This window comes from Scyliorhinus canicula, unplaced genomic scaffold (genome assembly GCF_902713615.1).
Source record: "Scyliorhinus canicula unplaced genomic scaffold, sScyCan1.1, whole genome shotgun sequence".
Taxonomy (NCBI): domain Eukaryota; kingdom Metazoa; phylum Chordata; class Chondrichthyes; order Carcharhiniformes; family Scyliorhinidae; genus Scyliorhinus; species Scyliorhinus canicula.
In genome coordinates this window covers 4,100,503-4,118,821 of record NW_024055500.1, presented here as the reverse complement: position 1 = coordinate 4,118,821, position 18,319 = coordinate 4,100,503, and the positions used below count along the sequence as shown (strand labels likewise).

The following is an 18,319-nucleotide window of genomic DNA, read 5'->3' as shown; positions in this document are numbered from 1 at the left end:
ATGGAAGAGTCCTGGGGAAAATTGATGTACAGAGAGATCTGGGAGTTCAGGTCCATTGTACCCTGAAGGTGGCAACGCAGGTCGATAGAGTGGTCAAGAAGGCATACAGCATGCTTGCCTTCATCGGACGGGGTAATGAGTACAAGAGTTGGCAGGTCATGTTACAGTTGTATAGGACTTTGGTTAGGCCACATTTGGAATACTGCGTGCAGTTCTGGTCGCCACATTACCAGAAGGATGTGGATGCTTTAGAGAGGGTGCAGAGGAGGTTCACCAGGAAGTTGCCTGGTATGGAGGGTGCTAGCTATGAAGAAAGGTTGAGTAGATTAGGATTGTTTTCGTTGGAAAGACGGAGGTTGAGGGGAGACCTGGTTGAGGTCTACAAAATTATGAGAGGTATGGACAGGGTGGATAGCAACAAGCTTTTCCCAAGAGTGGGGGTGTCAGTTACAAGGAGTCACGATTTCAAGGTGAGAGGGGGAAAATTTAAGGGAGATGTGCGTTGGAAGTTTTTTACGCAGAGAGTGGTGGGTGCCTGGAATGCTTGGCCAGCGGAGGTGGTAGAGGCGGGCACGATAGCATCATTTAAGATGGCAGAAAAAAAACATTCTGTTGAATCTTTGTGTCTCACACTCATCATTACAAATGCAAGAATGTCAAATTTCAAAGGGAGGAACAATTGATCCAGATCCTTTTGCCCTGCAGTGTAAATTGTTGCTCATTTTGAAATGATGACTGCAAGAATAAGGTGTCGGGCAATATGCCTCTTTTTCAAATACTCAACCTTTCTCTTTCCGTGGGCGGTTCCCTCACGCATCCTCATCCCCTCGGCATTCGGCAGCACCGCACGTTTTTATCCCGGCCTCGCACACCGTGTCGGGCGTGACAGTCCACAAATCCCCACCGGCCGCAGGAGACGTCTCCTTGTGTTCGGCCTACTCGGCAAGGCCCAGTGACGCCCCCTGCTGTTGTTTCTCTGCAGGCACACTACGACAACGACAGCAAAACCTTCCTGCTGCTGGACGATGACCTTGATGAAGAGGAGACCATTACGGAAGAGGAGGAGGATGACGACGACGCTGACATCACCGGGTATGTTGAGATGGCCTTTCCGGTTCATTCTTCACTTGAGCCTGTGGTTTCAGTCTGGATCGGTTTATCTATCGCTTCCAGTTTGAAGGAGGCTGTAATTTGTTGGAGTAAAACGGGCAGGATGGCATTGCCCACCTGTCCGTAGCCCGGCTCTCTATTTAGGGGACGGGCACCAGAGAGAAAATGGGCACGGGTTAGAAAATGTTGTAAATTTTTATTGCACTTGGCCTCCCGGAGAGGCACTGGAGAAAGTGCTAAGTAGATTTGCTGCAGCTGTGAGGGGGAACTAAAACGCGGGGTCCATCAATGTAAGATGGTGACCAATAAAAACACCACAGTAAGATGTCTTCCAACACCAGGTTAAAGTCCAACAAGTTTATTTGGAATTACTAGCTTTCGGAGCACCGCTCGTTCCTCAGGGGAGTGAAGAGGTAGGTCACACACACACAGCATATATAGACAAAGGCAAGACAATACTTTAAATGTGAGTCTTTGCAGGTAATAAAGTCTTTACAGGCCCAGACTGATCCACTGGAGGGAGGGATAATCCCAGGTTAAAGAGGTGTGAATTGTCTCAAGCCAGGACTGTTGTTAGGATTTTGCAAGCCCAGATGGTGGGGGGTGGATGTAATGCGACATGGATCCCAGGTCCCGGTTGAGGCCACACTCATGCGTGCGGAACTTGGCTATAAGTTTCTGCTCGGCGATTCTGCGTTGTCGCACGTCCTGAAGGCCGCCTTGGAGAACGCTTACCCGTAGATCAGAGGCTGAATGCCCTTGACTGCTGAAGTGTTCCGGGTCAGAGAATCGCCAGGGGTCACCGTGAATCCCGCCCCTGCTGTCCTCCCAAATTCTCCGGCCCCCTAAAAATCACCCCAGCGTGAATCGCGCTGCCCACCTCGGAGAATGGCCGGGACCGGCGCGACGCAATGGACCCCGGGGCCACCCGAATTCACCGGGCCGCGATTGGCCGATGTCCCGCCCGTTTAATGAGGGTGAGGGTCCCGCGGTGTAAATCAAGGTTAGTCCCTACCGGTGGAACCCAGCTCCGTGGTTGGCCTCCGGGGACCTTGGTGGGGGACGCGGGGCGATCTGCCTCCGGGAGGGTGCCCCCACGGTGGCCTGGTCCGCGATCGGGGCCCACCGATCCGCGGGCGGGCCTGTGCCATGGGGGCACTCGATTCGTCCGCGTCAGCCTTGCACCGATCTGCGATGGCCGACGCGGAGATGAACCCCCCGCACGGTGCATGCGCTGGGAAGATGCCAGCACACGCTGGCGCTCCCGCGCAAGAGCCAACTTGCGCCGGCCGGCGGAGGCCCTTTGGCACCGGTTGGCGTAGCACCAAGCCCCTTCCCGCCGGCCGGCGTGGCACGGCGCAAATCACTCTGGCATCATCCTAGCCCCCGAATATGAAATGAAATAAAAAATGAAAATCGCTTATTGTCACGAGTAGGCTTCAATGAAGTTACTGTGAAAAGCCCCTATGTGGAGGATTCCGCACCTTTGGGGCGGTTCGACGCCGGAGTAGTTCCCGCCAGGGTTTGCGCTGTTTTTTCCCACCCTGACGATTTGTGGAGAATCCCGTCCCACCTCTTCACTCACCTGAGGAAGGAGCTGCGCCCCGAAAGCTAGTGATTCTAAACAAATCTGTTGGACTTTAACCTGTTGTAAGACTTCTTACTGTGCTCACCCCAGTCCAACGCCGGGCTCTCTGCAATAAACTCCAGTGCAGTACTGAGTGGGTGCTGCACTGTTGTCAATACTGCCTTTTAGATGAGGTGCTAAACCCAACAATCCTCTCCGGTGGACACGGAAGATCCCAGATTCCTGCTTTGAAGATTCCCTGAGCATTGTCACATGGCCTTCTGGGAGATCGTGCTGTGGGAGAAAGGCCTGCGCCTTTTCGACACGACAGCGGTGACTGTACGTGGTTTACCAAAAAGCACTTTGGCTGGCCCGAAATCGTGTATTTTGAACCCAAGGGAAATTCCTTTGAGCGTGAGGGCAGTTGGAGAGTGGGTCCCTTCACGAGCACGAGGGAGTGGGTGAAAGACAAAGCATAGATGCCTTTCAGACGAAACTACGGGAGGTGGAAAGAAACGGAGGATTGTGTCAGTAAATGGGAGCTGCCGAGTGCGAAGCATAAAAATGCCAAAATTGGCCAGGTGAGCTGGATGCAATGTTTTTAATTCAGCGTGGTACTGAATGATAGTGTCCTTTGTGTCCTGAACAGTTTCAGCGTGGAGAATGCCTATCTCGATGAGAAGGAGGATGCCTGTGATGCTTTGGGAGAAATTGCTGTCAACACTGGGTAAGACCATCAGAAAAAGTCCCATCAGCCCTGTTCTGCGTTTTGTCAGGTACAATTCTCTTCCCCGTCCGCACAATTGTGCGTCCTGTCGTGAGTAACTCGCCTCCTGACTCCCCAACGCTTACAGAGCACAAATGAGGGATTAGTCCCCCTCTACCTGGCTCCAACAACACTCGAGAAGCTCGACACCATCCAGGGCAAAGCAGCCCCGCTCGATCAGCACCCAATCCACCACCTTAACCAGTAACTCCCTCCGCCACTGGGGCACCGTGAAAAGTATTATTCTGCAGACAGTCCAGACAGATCGTTCCATACGTAGGACATACGATAAATCAGTTCAGAGGGTCATTCTGGAGTCTGGTAACAATGAAGCTGTTCCTTCACTGTCACTGGGTCAAAACCCGAGAACTACCTCCTCGACACGGGAACCGGGCTGGTTTAGCTCACTGGGCTAAATCGCTGGCTTTGAAAGCAGGCCAGCAGCACGGTTCAATTCCCGTACCAGCCTCCCCGAACAGGCGCCGGAATGTGGCGACTAGGGGCTTTTCACAGTAACTTCATTTGAAGCCTACTCGTGACAAGAAGCCATTTTCATTTCATTTTCAGCACAGTGGATGTTCCTACACCGTACGGGCAACGATTCAATAAGGTGGGCAACTAAATCTGGTCTAGTGACTCCCATTTCCAATGACGGGATTTTAAAAAATTGATTTTTTTTAAAAAGTATTTTTATTAAAATTTTTTACATTTTAAAATTCAAAACGCCTAACATTACAAATTAAAACCAACACAAAACCCTCCTCCCCTCCCCCGGCAGTTGACGGTAACCAGCAGCATGAAATGTAGTATAAACAAGGCCCAGCTCTTGTGGATCCCCTCACTTGCTCCTCTCGAAGCGAATGTCGCCTTTTCCAAGTACACAAACTCCATTAGATTCCCCCAGCCCCACCGAAGCACAGTGTGGAGAAGCTGACCTCCACCTCGACAGGACCCGCCCTGCGAGCGATCAAAGAGGCGAAGGCGAAAACATCTGCCCCGCTCCCGTCTGCAACTGGGCTCCAAATCCACGTGCAGAATCGCCGACACGGTGCAGAAGAACGGCCCCCAAAATGTCTCCAAGTTCGATTCCCGGCTGGGTCAATGTCTGTACGGAGTCTGCACGTCCTCCCCGTGTGTGCGTGGGTTTCCTCCGGGTGCTCCGGTTTCCTCCCACAAGTCCTGAAAGACGAGCTGTTAGGTAATTTGGACATTTTGAAGTCTCCCTCTGTGTACCCGAACAGGCGCCGGGGTGTGACGATGAGGGGATTTTCACAGTAACTTCATTGCAGCGTTAATGTAAGCCTACTTCTGACACTAATAAAGGTTATTATTAAATGGATCCTTTCCACGTGGATCATGGGCGTATCTTCATAGGGGAGCTTATGAAGTCTCACTTCGCTTAGAGCTTTACACCACACTAAGACTTTGAGCTAATTGCGTTTTGTTTGCTTCAGGGCTGCCTTCATGCCATTTATGGAAACCTGCTTTGAAGAAATTTTCCGCATCACCGACGTGAGTATTCGATTTCTGAACACGGTCCTTTCCTGGGCAGCACAGTGGCACAGTGGTTAGCACTGCAGTCTCACGGCGCTGAGGTCCCAGCTTCGATCCCGGCTCTGGGTCACTGTCCGTGTAGAGTTTGCACATTCCCCCCATGTTTGTGTGGGTTTCGTCCCCACAACCCAAAGATGTGCAGGGTGGGTGGATTGGTCACGCTAAATTGCCCCTTAATTGGAAGAAAATGAATTGGGTACTCTTAAATTTAGAACAAACTTGTCCTTTCCCTGCCCCATCCTTCAGTCCTGGGAAAGGCAGCCGTGAAGGCGGCTAACATCTGTTTGTTGTTCAGCTGCAATCTGCTGTGGTTCAATCAGTCGGTTGGTGTGAAGCAGAGGTTACATTCTCAGCTGGATTTTCAGTCAGATCCTCCTGTTCAAAAAAACTTGGCCCACGCATTCCGCAGAATTCCAATCCATATTCCAAAGCGACTTCAGGAACTTACAGTGGATAGGTCGGTACCAAACGGTGGATGAGAAGAGTCAAAGTAGGTAGAACTGAGAGAGAGCCGGACTTTCAGATGGTCAGTACTGACGGAGCGCTGCACTGTCAGAGGGTCAGTACTGAGGGAGTGCCGCACTATCAGAGGGTCAGTACTGAGGGAGCGCCGCACTGTCAGAGGGTCAGTACTGAGAGAGTGCCGCACTGTCAGAGGGTCAGTACTGAGGGAGTGCTGCACTGTCAGAGGGTCAGTACTGAGGGAGTGCTGCACTGTCAGAGGGTCAGTACTGAGAGAGCGCCGCACTGTCGGAGGGTCAGTACTGAGGGAGTGCTGCATTGTCAGAGGGTCAGTACTGAGGGAGTGCCGCACTGTCAGAGGGTCAGTACTGAGGGGGAGCCGCACTGTCAGAGGGTCAGTACCGAGGCAGTGCCGCACTGTCAGAGGGTCAGTACTGAGGGAGTGCCGCACTGTCAGAGGGTCAGTACTGAGGGAGTGCTGCACTGTCAGAGGGTCAGTACTGAGGGAGTGCTGCACTGTCAGAGGGTCAGTACTGAGGGAGTGCCGCACTGTCAGAGGGTCAGTACTGAGGGAGCGCTGCACTGTCACTACATAGTATTGCAACTATGTTGGAACAATTTACATTTCACACCAACGTTATTGACTGTGAAGCCCCTTGGGACGCCCTCTCGAAAGCGCTATAGAAATACAAGTTAATTTTTCTCCTTTGCCTCTCATTGGGTTTATTTTTACCCCAGGTGCAGCCTCGGTTTAAGTCTAATTTCTATGTGTTGACATCCTTTACAGTATCCACACGTCAATGTCCGGAAGTCTGCGTACGAAGCCGTTGGGCAGTTCTGCTGTGCCCTTTACAAAGTCGCTCAGGAAAACCCAACAGACCAAAACCTGGAAGGTAACAGTTTCTCATGACACCACCCCTCCGATCTTCCCGAGAATGGTTCTTAGTATTCCTGAAACAGACAGACTGGAGAATCGGGCAGGTTAGATGTCAGGCAGACAAGTGCAATTGAGTGTAACGAGTTTCAAGGAGGTGTAGAAACACCGTGTGCAACAGTCGTTTGAAGGAGGTCGGCGTGCTTGAGAATAGCACATATGGGGAAGTTGGCTAAGCGCATGAGGGGGGGAAAGGGATAGAACAATGTGTTGATGGGGGTCCGATGAAGACGGAATGTGAGGAGTCTCGTGTGGAGCAAGAACAGCACAGACCATCATGACCAGATGGCCTGTTTTTGCTTTGTGGACGCCAAGTAATGAAGTAACTAATTTTTAGAAAGCATCAGTCTCCCTCTTGCATTTTGTTTCAACGTTTCCATGGGTTGAGTATGGCTACCAATCTCCGGGTCAAACCCTCTGAGATCTTTTCAACCAGAAGGTACTTTAATCTGCCCATTGCCTCGGTAAACATAGTCAGGCACCAGGGATGAATGGTACCCCGGTTTGCCAAGAATCTGCCCCGGCTTCTGAGTCAGTAGGTTGTGGGGTCAAGTTCCCACTCCAGAGACTCTCGCTCCATCGACGAAGCCAACACTCCTGGCGTCAGTCACTGAAGGAATATTGCTCCGAATGCGGTGCCGGCCTTTTGAGTTGAGATAACAAACCAAAACTCCATCTCCTGAAAATCCCATGACCCTGTTGGACGAAGAACAGGGTCATCCTTCCTATTGTGAGGCCTATGTTGAGCCCTCAATCCAACACGTACTAGTCAAATTCCCTGATCATTATATTACGACCCCAGACTAAACCCCAACATTTGCCAGGATACGGGACAGGAACCCCAATCGCTTTTTTAATTTTGTAAGACTGTGAGGAGAGGCTACGTCGCTCCAGGAATGATTCCACGCACAAATAGGGATATCATTAAATCAAACTTTATTCACAACATAGTACGAAACCAACTTGCATCTCAGAAATATCGCCGACAGTTAAACAATGCTTAATAATAACGATAAAAACTTTAACTTCTACCCTCTCTGTCTACAATCAAGCAAAACCCACCACATGTCAAGAGCCACTTATAAATAAAGTTAGCAAACAGGGTTACTTGCCGTTCTCTGGATGGAGAGTTTTTTGAAAGACTGTTTAGAACATAGAACATTACAGCGCAGTGCAGACCCTTCGGCCCTCGATGTTGCGCCGACCTGTGAAACCCCTCTAAAGCCCATCTACACTATTCCCTTATCGTCCATATGTCTATCCAATTACCATTTGAATGTGTTTAGTGTTGGCGAATCCACTATTGTTGCAGGCAGGGCATTCCACACCCTTACTACTCTCTGAGTAAAGAACCTATCTCTGACATCTGTCCTATATCTATCGCCCCTCAATTTAAAGCTATGTCCCCTCGTGCTAGACATCACCATCCGAGGAAAAAGGCTCTCACTGTCCAGCCTATCTAATCCTCTGATCATCTTGTATGCCTCAATTAAGTCACCTTTAACCTTCTCTCTAACGAAAACAGCCTCAAGTCCCTCAGCCTTCCCTCATAAGATCTTCCCTCCATACCAGCAACTTTCTGGTAAATCTCCTCAGCACCCTTTCCAATGCTTCCACATCCTTCCTATAATGCGGCGACCAGAATTGCACGCAATACTCCAAATGCAGCCGCACCAGAGTTTTGGACAGCTGCAACATGACCTCATGGCTCCGAAACTCAATTCCTCTACCAGTAAATGCTAACGCACCGTACGCCTTCTTAACAACCCTCTCAGCCTGGGTGGCAACTTTCAGGTATCTATGTACATGGACACCGAGATCTCTCTGATCATCCACAATACCAAGAATCTTCCCATTAGCCCAGTACTCCGTCTTCCTGTTAATTGGAGAGCGGAAGATCCTTTCAGTGAACAGCCCACAGATCCCTGTTGACAACCTTCTGCAAAACCTGCTATTGAGCTCACAGCTTCCAGAAATAAAACTACCTGCTGCAGACCTGGCTCCTCCCATTACTTAAATCCTCTTTATTCCATTCAGTGGGCTAGACAGCTGGTTTGCAATGCAGAACAAGGCCAGCAGCGTGGGTTCAATTCCCCTACCAACTTACCCGAACAGGCGCCGGAAGGTGGCGAGTCGGGGCTTTTCACAGTGGCAATAAAAGATTATTATTATTCCATGAACTACTTACTTAACTCTTGGAGCGAAAAAATTTGGGGGGAAGGTGGGGAACAGGCTATCAGTCATGATCCTAACGAATGGAAGAGCAGATTCGAAGGGCCGAATGGCCTATTCCTACTTCTATTTTCGACATCTATACGAAACCCTTGGAGAGGTGAATCGTTTAAAACAATTTAAAGAGTCACTTCCTTTGGTTATTGGACGCATGTTGAGGAACAAAAAGTTAAAACTGCTAGGCAGGAAGCAGAGTCAGCGGATGATTACAAAGTGGTCCATGGAACCAGATCTTTTTTCCGCATTATCCTTGCGAACCAGAGGACGATAAAAAGTTGGGAATGGTCACGAAAGGTCACCTCCAAAGCAAAGGGAAGACGCTGAGGTTGAAAGTGACATTCAGAGGCTCCAGTAAATCGTAACAAAGTGGGGCATATGCAGGCAGGTTGTTGGAAATTAAATGAAAGTCCAGTTGCAGTCGTAGGAAAGGAAGCCTCTGAAAAAGAAATGGCTGTTAAAACTGTAGCAGTGGAGCAAGTGAAAGGTGCCCCTTCACAATCAATGAGAAAAGGTGTTTAGACAATTACTTGAGTGCTGGTGAAGGAAGTTAGGTTTATCGAGGTTCAGTATTCCCTTATTCATCTTACAAAACATATGAACAAATTAAACTTTTAAGAGATATGGGAGCAGATCAATCATTGGAGGCCATGATACAATTTCCAGGAAGTTTAATAAAAGAAAAATTATTAATAAGGGATAGTAATAGAACAGCACAGAACAGGCCCTTCGGCCCTCGATGTTGTGCCGAGCATTGTCCAAAACCAAGATCAAGCTATCCCACTCCCTGTCATTCTGGTGTGCTCCATGTGCCTATCCAGTAACCGCTTGAAAGTTCCTAAAGTGTCCGACTCCACTATCACAGCAGGCAGTCCATTCCACACCCTAACCATTCTCTGAGTAAAGAACCTACCTCGGACATCCCTCCTATATCTCCCACCCCAAACCTTATAGTTATGCCCCCTTGTAACAGCTACATCCACCCGAGGAAATAGTCTCTGAACGTCCACTCTATCTATCCCCATCATCTTATACACCTCTATTAAGTCGCCTCTCATCCTCCTTCGCTCCAATGAGAAAAGCCCTAGCTCCCTCAGCCTTTGCTCATAAGACCCACCCTCCAATCCAGGCAGCATCCTGGTAAATCTCCTTTGCACCCTTTCCAATGCTTCCACATCCTTCCTATAGTGAGGTGACCAGAACTGCACACAATACTCAAAATGTGGTCTCACCGGGGTCCTGTACAGTTGCAGCATAACCCCGCGGCTCTGAAACTCAAGCCCCCTGTTAATAAACGCTAACACTATAGGCCTTCTTCACGGCTCTATCCACTTGGGTGGCAACCTTCAGAGATCTGTGGACATGAACCCCAAGATCTCTCTCTGTTCCTCCACTTTCCTCAACCCTGCCGTTGACCCTGTAATCCGCATTCAAATGTGTCCTATCAAAATTTAATGGAAGGAATTAACTTGTTTTTTTGTGTGAAGTTAATTAACAAAGTCATTTTGGAAATGGACAGTGGGAATTATTGTGAAATTAGCGATTTGAAGGGGTAGATTTCATGCCAGGTAATGTTTTGGCTTGTGAAGACGGTTACGTGCTGACAATGTAGTGCAAATTGCAGTTGACGGTGACCTCAACAAACGTTTGGAAACTATTGTGGAGAAAAATGAGACACTTATTGCAGATGACAAGCAGTTGACGGAAAATTGATCAACACGGAAAATGAACTATCACACATAAAAGAGTTTGTGAATGAAAAAAGTGAACGATTGACAATCAGTCCAGGAAAAGTGGAGCATTTTACTCGAGAACTTGAACTGACTAAAGGATAAAGTTGCAAAAGCAAACTTGGCAAATGTTGATCTTCAGTTGAAACGTGGTGATTGCCCAAGCGTCAGAGGTACTTATGAAGTGACGTGGAAAATGCCTTGAACAAGAACAGGAGGTTCTGGTGAATCAGAATCATTGGTTGATTCATTGAACTGTTCGTACTGCGCCCTGAAAAGAACAGTGGAGCTTCTTATCTCAAGAGGGTTGGAATATAAAAGCAGCGATGTGCTACTGAGCCTTTATAAGGCTCTGGTTAGGCCCCATTTGGAGTACTGTGTCCAGTTTTGGGCCCCACATCTCAGGAAGGACATACTGGCACTGGAGCGTGTCCAGCGGAGATTCACACGGATGATCCCTGGAATGGCGGGTCTAACATATGATGAACGGCTGAGGATCCTGGGATTGTATTCATTGGAGTTTAGAAGGTTAAGGGGAGATCTAATAGAAACTTACAAGATAATACATGGCTTAGAAAGGGTGGACGCAAAGAAACTGTTTCCGTTAGGCGAGGAGACGAGGACCCGTGGGCACAGCCTTAGAATTAGAGGGGGTAAATTCAGCGGAGACATTTCTTCAGCCAGAGAGTGGTGGGCCTGTGGAATTCATTGCCGCAGAGTGCAGTGGAGGCCGGGACGCTAAATGGCTTCAAGGCAGAGATAGATAAATTCTTGATGTCGCGAGGAATTAAGGGCTACGGGGAGAATGCTGGTAGGTGGAGTTGAAATGCCCATCAGCCATGATTGAATGGCGGAGTAGACTCGATGGGCCGAATGGCCTTACTTCCACTCCTATGTCTTATGGAACTTCAATGCAAAATGGAAGAAATGAAAGACCAGTTGGATGGTATGGAGTGTCACCATTCGTATGTTGTTCCTGTGAATAAACGATCAATGCTGAATAGCCATCGAGCTGAGCGAAGAACTGACCCAATTAATATTACCGATGCCTTGAAGTCAATAATGGACGATAAGATCAGTTCAGTGCCAGTGGGCAGCACGTTAGCACAGTGGTTAGCACTATGGCTTCACAGCGCCAGGGTCCCAGGTTCAATTCCCGGCTGTCTGTGCGGAGTTCTCCCCGTGTCTGCGTGGGTTTCCACCGGGTGCTCCGGTTCCCTCCCACAAGTCCCGAAAGACGTGCGGTTAGGTGATTTGGGCATTCTGAATTCTCCCTCTGTGTACCTGAACAGGCGCCAGAGTGTGGAGACTAGGGGCTTTTCACAGTAACCTCATTGCAGTATTAATTAAGCCTCCTTGTGACAATAATAAAGATTATTATTATTAAAGCGGGTCATTCAGAAGTTTGGTGACAGCGGGGAAGAAGCTGTTTTTGAGTCTGTTCGTGCGCGTTCTCAGACTTCTGTATCTCCTGCCCGATGGAAGAAGTTGGAAGAGTGAGTAAGGCGGGTGGGAGGGATCTTTGATTATGCTGCCCGCTTTCCCCAGGCAGCGGGAGGTGTAGATGGAGTCAATGGATGGGAGGCAGGTTCGTGTGATGGACTGGGCGGGTTCACGACTCTCTGAAGTTTCTTGCGGTCCTGGGCCGAGCAGTTGCCATACCAGGCTGTGATGCAGCCCGATAGGATGCTTTCTATGGTGCATCTGTAAAAGTTGATCAGGATTAATGTGGACATGCCGAATTTCCTTAGTTTCCTGAGGAAATATAGGCGCTGTTGTGCTTTCTTGGTTGCAGGGGTCTGTACGTTACTTTACTTCCTGAAGTCGCTCGATGACCAGCTCTCGAGATTTGCTGACGTTGAGGGAGAGATTGTTGTCGTTCTCTACCTCGCTCCTGTACCCTGACAGATAGTCCAGAACGTGTGCAAAATGTGAAGGGTTAGAACGAACGATGAACCTTCAGAGAGTGGAGTGATTGACAAAACTCAAACCAGTTGAAAACTGAGAGAAACAACAAGATCGCTAAAAGATTCATCGAACAAACATTTTAAGTGACCCCAAGAAACATCGTCACGACATTCTTGAAACAATGAAAAGCGATTTTGCACAAAAAACAATTGCACTATTGACGTAAACATTGTCTGAGTTTAAAACTAGAAATCAAGACTGGAATATGATGTTACCATGTATGATGATGCATTTGAAGTTGCTTTTGGTTGTCGTAGTTATATAATAGGGCCTGTATTTGAGAACTAAGAAAACTATTGCATGATGGTTAGATGTTTGTACAAAGTGGATGTGACACCATGATTATGAAGATTTCTTTCTTTCAAAGGGGAAGGCGTGAGGAAAATCGAGATCGTTTTAATTAGATTTGTATTGGTAAACATTCAAAATAAGGTATTGTTTTAAGTGTGCTTAATTTAATGTTTCAGTACATAGAGGGGTAGAACCTACAGTTGAAATGAAGAGCTTGTCGTATGAGGAACGGTTGAGGACTCTGGGTCTGTACTCGGAGTTTAGAAGGATGAGGGAGGATCTTATTGAAACTTACAGGATACCGAGAGGCCTTGATAGAGTGGATTGTAGAGGATGTTTCCACTTGTAGGAGAAACTAGAAGCAGAGGACACCATCTCAGATTGAAGGGACAATCCTTTAAAACAGAGATGAGGAGGAATTTCTTCAGCCAGAGGGTGGGTGAATCTGTGGAACTCTTTGCCGCAGAAGGCTGTGGAGGCCAAATCACTGAGTGTCTTTAGGACAGAGGTAGATATGTTCTTGATTCATGATGGTGCTAAAACTTTGAATATATTCAAGAGGAGGCTGGATATAGCACTTGGGGAGAATGGGATCAAAGGCTATGGGGAGAAAGCAGGATTAGGCTATTGAGATGAATGATCAGCCATGATCGTGATGAATGGCGGAGCAGGCTTGAAGGGTCAAAAGGCTGCCTCCTGCTCCTATCTTCTGTGTATCTATAATGCGGGGTTATGGGGAAAAGGCAGGAGAATGGGGCTGAGAAAAATATTGGCCGTGATTGAATGGCGGAGCAGACTCGATGGGCCGAGTGGCCTAATTCTGCTTCTGTGTCTTATGGTTAGATTCATGCTGAGTAATGGTGGGTGTATGTGTGGAGGTTGGTTAAGTTCCAGCTAAGTTTCTGTTGTGCTTAGAGAGGGTTGCAGTGTGAAGAATAAATAGAAGTAAGTCGGTGCTTAGCAACAGGAGGCCACTTTCCAGACGGAAGGGCTTTCCGTTCTTCTTCGTTTTAACTGGAAGCCAGAGCAGCTGGAGACAGGACACTGGGGAGAGAACAGCTCACAACTCTGGCAGGAGCAGCTGGACAGGACAAGGGAAGACGCAATCTTCCTAAGGAACAAGATACAGTCCAGATAACCAGGGAATTGCGACAGGAAGAAAGATGGAGACATCTGAAGTTAAGAGAGCAGAGACCAAGGTATTGTTCAGAAGAATTCAGGGAAGAGTAAACAAAATGTTCTGAGTTAAAGAGATAACATTAGATGTAAAGTGGGACAGCAGACTTCAGATAGATGTGAAACACTTGACGTAATTTTAATACACTCTGGGAATTGAGTTAAAGCAATTGTGAACTGCTTGTACAGCTTTCAATACAAGGAAATCCTAAAAGTGTAAAAACCTGGACTGGATTTGCTGTTCGAAGCGAGGGAAAGCTATGTTTTGTCATTTGGAAACCTGGACTGGATTTCGGAATGCAAACCGCTGTTATTATGAGTTTTGACGCATGTTTTTGGGCGCGGAGTTCAGAACGTCATGTTGTTTATGATATACATAAATGATCTGGACGAAGGTATAGGTGGTCTGATTAGCAAGTTTGCAGATGATACTAAGATTGGTGGAGTTGCAGTTAGCGAGGACGACTGTCAGAGAATACAGCAAAATATAGATAGATTGGAGAGTTGGGCAGAGAAATGGCAGATGGAGTTCAATCCAGGCAAATGCGAGGTGATGCATTTTGGAAGATCTAATTCAAGAGCGGACTATATGGTCAATGGAAGGGTCCTGGGGAAAATTGATGTGCAGAGAGATCTGGGAGTTCAGGTCCATTGTACCCTGAAGGTGGCAACGCAGATTGATAGAGTGGTCAAGAAGGCATACAGCATGCTTGCCTTCGTTGGACGGGGTAATGAGTACAAGAGTCGGCAGGTCATGTTACAGTTGTATAGGACTTTGGTTAGGCCACATTTGGAATACTGCGTGCAGTTCTGGTCGCCACATTACCAGAAGGATGTGGATGCTTTAGAGAGGGTGCAGAGGAGGTTCACCAGGATGTTGCCTGGTATGGAGGGTGCTAGCTATGAAGAAAGGTTGAGTAGATTAGGATTGTTTTCGTTGGAAAGACGGAGGTTGAGGAGGGACCTGATTGAGGTCTACAAAATTATGAGAGGTATGGACAGGGTGGATAGCAACAAGCTTTTCCCAAGAGTGGGGGTGTCAATTACAAGGGGTCACGATTTCAAGGTGAGAGAAGGAAAGTTTAAGGGTGATGTGCGTGGAGAGTTTTTTACGCAGAGGGTGGTGGGTGCCTGGAACGCTTTGCCAGCGGAGGTGGTAGAGGCGGGCACGATAGCATCATTTAAGATGCATCTGGACAGATATATGAAAGGGCGGGGAACAGAGGAAGTAGATCCTTGGAAAATAGGCGAGAGGTTTATATAAAGGATCTGGATCGGCGCAGGCTGGGAGGGCCGAAGGGCCTGTTCCTGTGCTGTAATGTTCTTTGTTCTTTGTTCTAACTCTGTGCAAACTTTTGAATCCTTTGCTATTCAATTGTAATTGGCGGACACAGAGTTAGATTTTGTTTGGTTATTTCCTTTGTTATCCGCCGTTGTGTGACCGGGAGCGGTGAATTTGTGGGCGGGGGATCGTTTACCCTGGGGCTGGTTTCGCACAGTGGGCTAAACAGCTGGCTTGTAATGCAGAACAAGGCAGCAGTGTGGGTTCAATTCCCGTACCGGCCTCCCCGAACAGGCGGCAGAATGTGGCGACCAGGGTCTTTTCACAGTAACTTCATTGAAGCCTACTTGTGACAATAAGTGGTTATTATTATTATTACCCTTTTGAGCGTGAAGTCCCAGCACTTGCCGCTTGAGAGACCAGCTTACACGAGGCTCGAGCTGCTCCTTCGAAGGCTGCGGCCGGCAAATGGAGCGGGGAGATGCCATGCCTTCTCGGTGTTCCATGCATCCTCGTTGTAAGAAAGGGGTGGACCATTCTTCCGGTTCTGGTCCCGGGGCGCACAAGGTCAAAGCCGTGCTGATTCACCTTGCCAATGTTAGTGTTGCTCTGGCCCCCGCCCCATTCCAATACTGATATCTCCTGTCTTTGTTCCCTCCAGGTTTCCAGAAGTTGTTGTCCATGGTGTTCCCAAACTATCTGAAAACCATCCAGGACGAGAAGGACCGCCTGGTGGTCATGACGATTCTCGAGTCCATGAACAACGTGCTGAAGAACTGCAAGGGGGACGCTCTGAAGGAGCCCGGGCGCCTGGACGAGATCTGCAAAGCCATCCGCAACGTGCTGCAAAAGAAGGTAACGGCCGCAGCTCCCGGCTGAGCGCCCTGCCGCGTTCACCCGAAGGCGCTGCCTCTTCCTGTAACTCGCTTCACAATTTTTCCCAACGCCCTGCGAAGTGCCTTAATTCGAGGCCCCGTGTGATTGCAAGTTGCTGCCATTGCTTGCAGCTCACCGTGCATTTTCTATCTTGCAGACAACGTGCCAAGATCCAGAGAATGAGGAGACCGAGTCGGATGAAGAGCAGGAGGTAGGTGGCGAGAGATTTTGCGGCGATTATTCGGAGCAGTTCAACTTTACAAACATTTGCCATCGGCCAGAGCAACCTAGAAATTTATAAATTACATGCCGCTAATCCATAATACAATAACTGCTGCGGACACACGGTGGCACAGTGCTTAGCACTGCTGCCTCACAGCGCCAGGGACCCGGGTTCAAATCCAACCGTGGGTCACTATCTGTGTGTAGTTTGCACTTTCTCCCCGTGTCTGCGTGGGTTTCCTCCGGGTGCGCCGGTTTCCTCGCACAGCCCAAAGATATACAGGTTAGGTGGATTGACCATGATCAATTGCCCCTTAGGTGGGGGAACTGGTTTGCAGGGGAACGGGGCTAGGTGGGGTGTTCTTTCAGAGGGTCAGTTCAGACCAGTCTCATCGTCTTCACAGTCTGGGACATAACTCGCAGGAGATGGTTCCTGCAGAGATGGTAATGAGCGTCCCATTATCTCCACAGGAGATGACAATTCAGTTTTTGCCTTCAGGTGGCCTTCTGCACTTTCGGAGTTCTATTCTGTGAACTATCTTGTTGCAAAAGTGATAAGTAATAAACCATCTAGGCCAGAAACTACAGTCCAATTTTTTAAATAACTACACACAAGCTCGCACACGCAAAGCGGGTGTTCTGAACAATTCCTGGTCGAGGGTCCCCAGTTTTTTATGATTGGGGAAGAGATGCCCCCAAACTGTTCTGCTTCCAGGAGAGGGTTTGGTTGCTCGTGACAATGTAATTTAAAAAGGATCCCTTTCCTGGTGGCTACCTTTCCCCAGTCCAAATGCATTTATGTTTTGAAGGGAGCCGATTGAACCAGGAGTTGGCATGAGTCCATTAGCTACTATAACACAAATCGGTTCAAAATGAGAATCGAGTCCAAAAATAAAAGGTGAAAAGGATCTCTGAGTCAGCGTTTGGCTTGTCTGTGAGGAGTAGATGGTGTGACGTTGTGGCCATTAAGTTGGGTGATTCTGGTCGCGCTGCCATCGGCAGTTGAGCAGTTAGTTTGGTGATTCTTGGGTCTGCAATTCAGCTGAAAGGAGTTGATCTACTTCCATTCCGACTGTGGCTTTGCCGATGTGCTTTCAGTGGATGGACAGAGAGAGGCTTCTCACCTGTAAGCATAGGATGTTCTTCGGCTGTGACCTTCACAGCACACCCCACCGGGAGAACTAGAGCACCAGACGAGCAAACAGAGACCAGGGTTGTACTTGGCTGTTAACCCCTTGTTCTTGTGCATTCCTGGAAGGGCAGAAGCACAGGCATATATTCTTCCAGAACTGCTTTCCCTCAACTCTCATCGTGTTCACAGCCTGGGATATCACTCGCTGGAGATCGTTCCTGCAGAGATGGTGATCAGCCTCCCATTATCTCCACAGGAGATGACAGTTTAGTTTTTGCATTGCCTCTCTTCCTGTCTCAGTGTAAACTTGTGGAATTTTCCGTCTGACAGTTTTTGTTCGTCTCTGAATTCTCTTCCAAAGCATCTCCTCTCTTCTCCATTCAGGTGCGACTCAACCTCTGACCTTTTGGTGACTCATGCTGATAATTTTTTTTGTCACCTATCCGAATATACCCCCATCGGTGTCAGGTTTTGCCGCCTTATTGTGACGAGAGCTGGATGGGGTTTTTTTATGAGTCGCGTGAAATAGGGAGGGAGATCTCCTCGTCTCGTTTGCCCTCTATCGGCTTACGGCCTATCCTTTCACTGATTTTCAGCAGCTCGTGGATCAGCCTGTACGGACTGGACTGCACGGCCTCTGTACCGTGTTGGGAGCATTTCGAAAGTCGTGTGAAGAAACGACGGCTTAGGCGTTCAAAAGCACTGATTAAAGGGGAAGTCAGTCCCAGGTACGGTAGACCTGGGAAGAGCATCAGGACGGCCACTAGCCCAGTGAGAAGGTAGCCCTGCTGTGTGGCCGGACTCTGAGGGGAGCGCAGTGTCCGTCGGTTGCTACCCTTCAGAGTAAGACCTGATGCGACGCCTGAGAATGGCGGCCCTGATGGCGCAGTTGCTACGGAAACCAGTTGCCGCGCCTCAGAGCCGTCTGCACACATGCCTCGGCAGAAGATGTAGCTGCTTGCCACCAGTACCTCAATGAGGGTGAGGAAGGGATCTGGCAGGTGGAAGCCACACAGGCAC

At 48.7% G+C, this 18,319-nt stretch overlaps 1 protein-coding gene across 1 annotated transcript in view; it reads left to right on the top strand.

Annotated features, from left to right (window-relative positions):
• The window catches only part of ipo4 (importin 4), a 75,752-nt gene that overhangs the window by 31,515 nt on the left and 25,918 nt on the right, over positions 1 to 18,319 (top strand). Inside the window, exons 14-19 of the mRNA XM_038788178.1 lie at positions 983 to 1,092; positions 3,327 to 3,404; positions 4,898 to 4,955; positions 6,247 to 6,352; positions 15,731 to 15,924; positions 16,103 to 16,156. Of these exons, the coding sequence (XP_038644106.1) occupies positions 983 to 1,092; positions 3,327 to 3,404; positions 4,898 to 4,955; positions 6,247 to 6,352; positions 15,731 to 15,924; positions 16,103 to 16,156 (600 nt within the window). The remainder of the gene's footprint in view (positions 1 to 982; positions 1,093 to 3,326; positions 3,405 to 4,897; positions 4,956 to 6,246; positions 6,353 to 15,730; positions 15,925 to 16,102; positions 16,157 to 18,319) is intronic.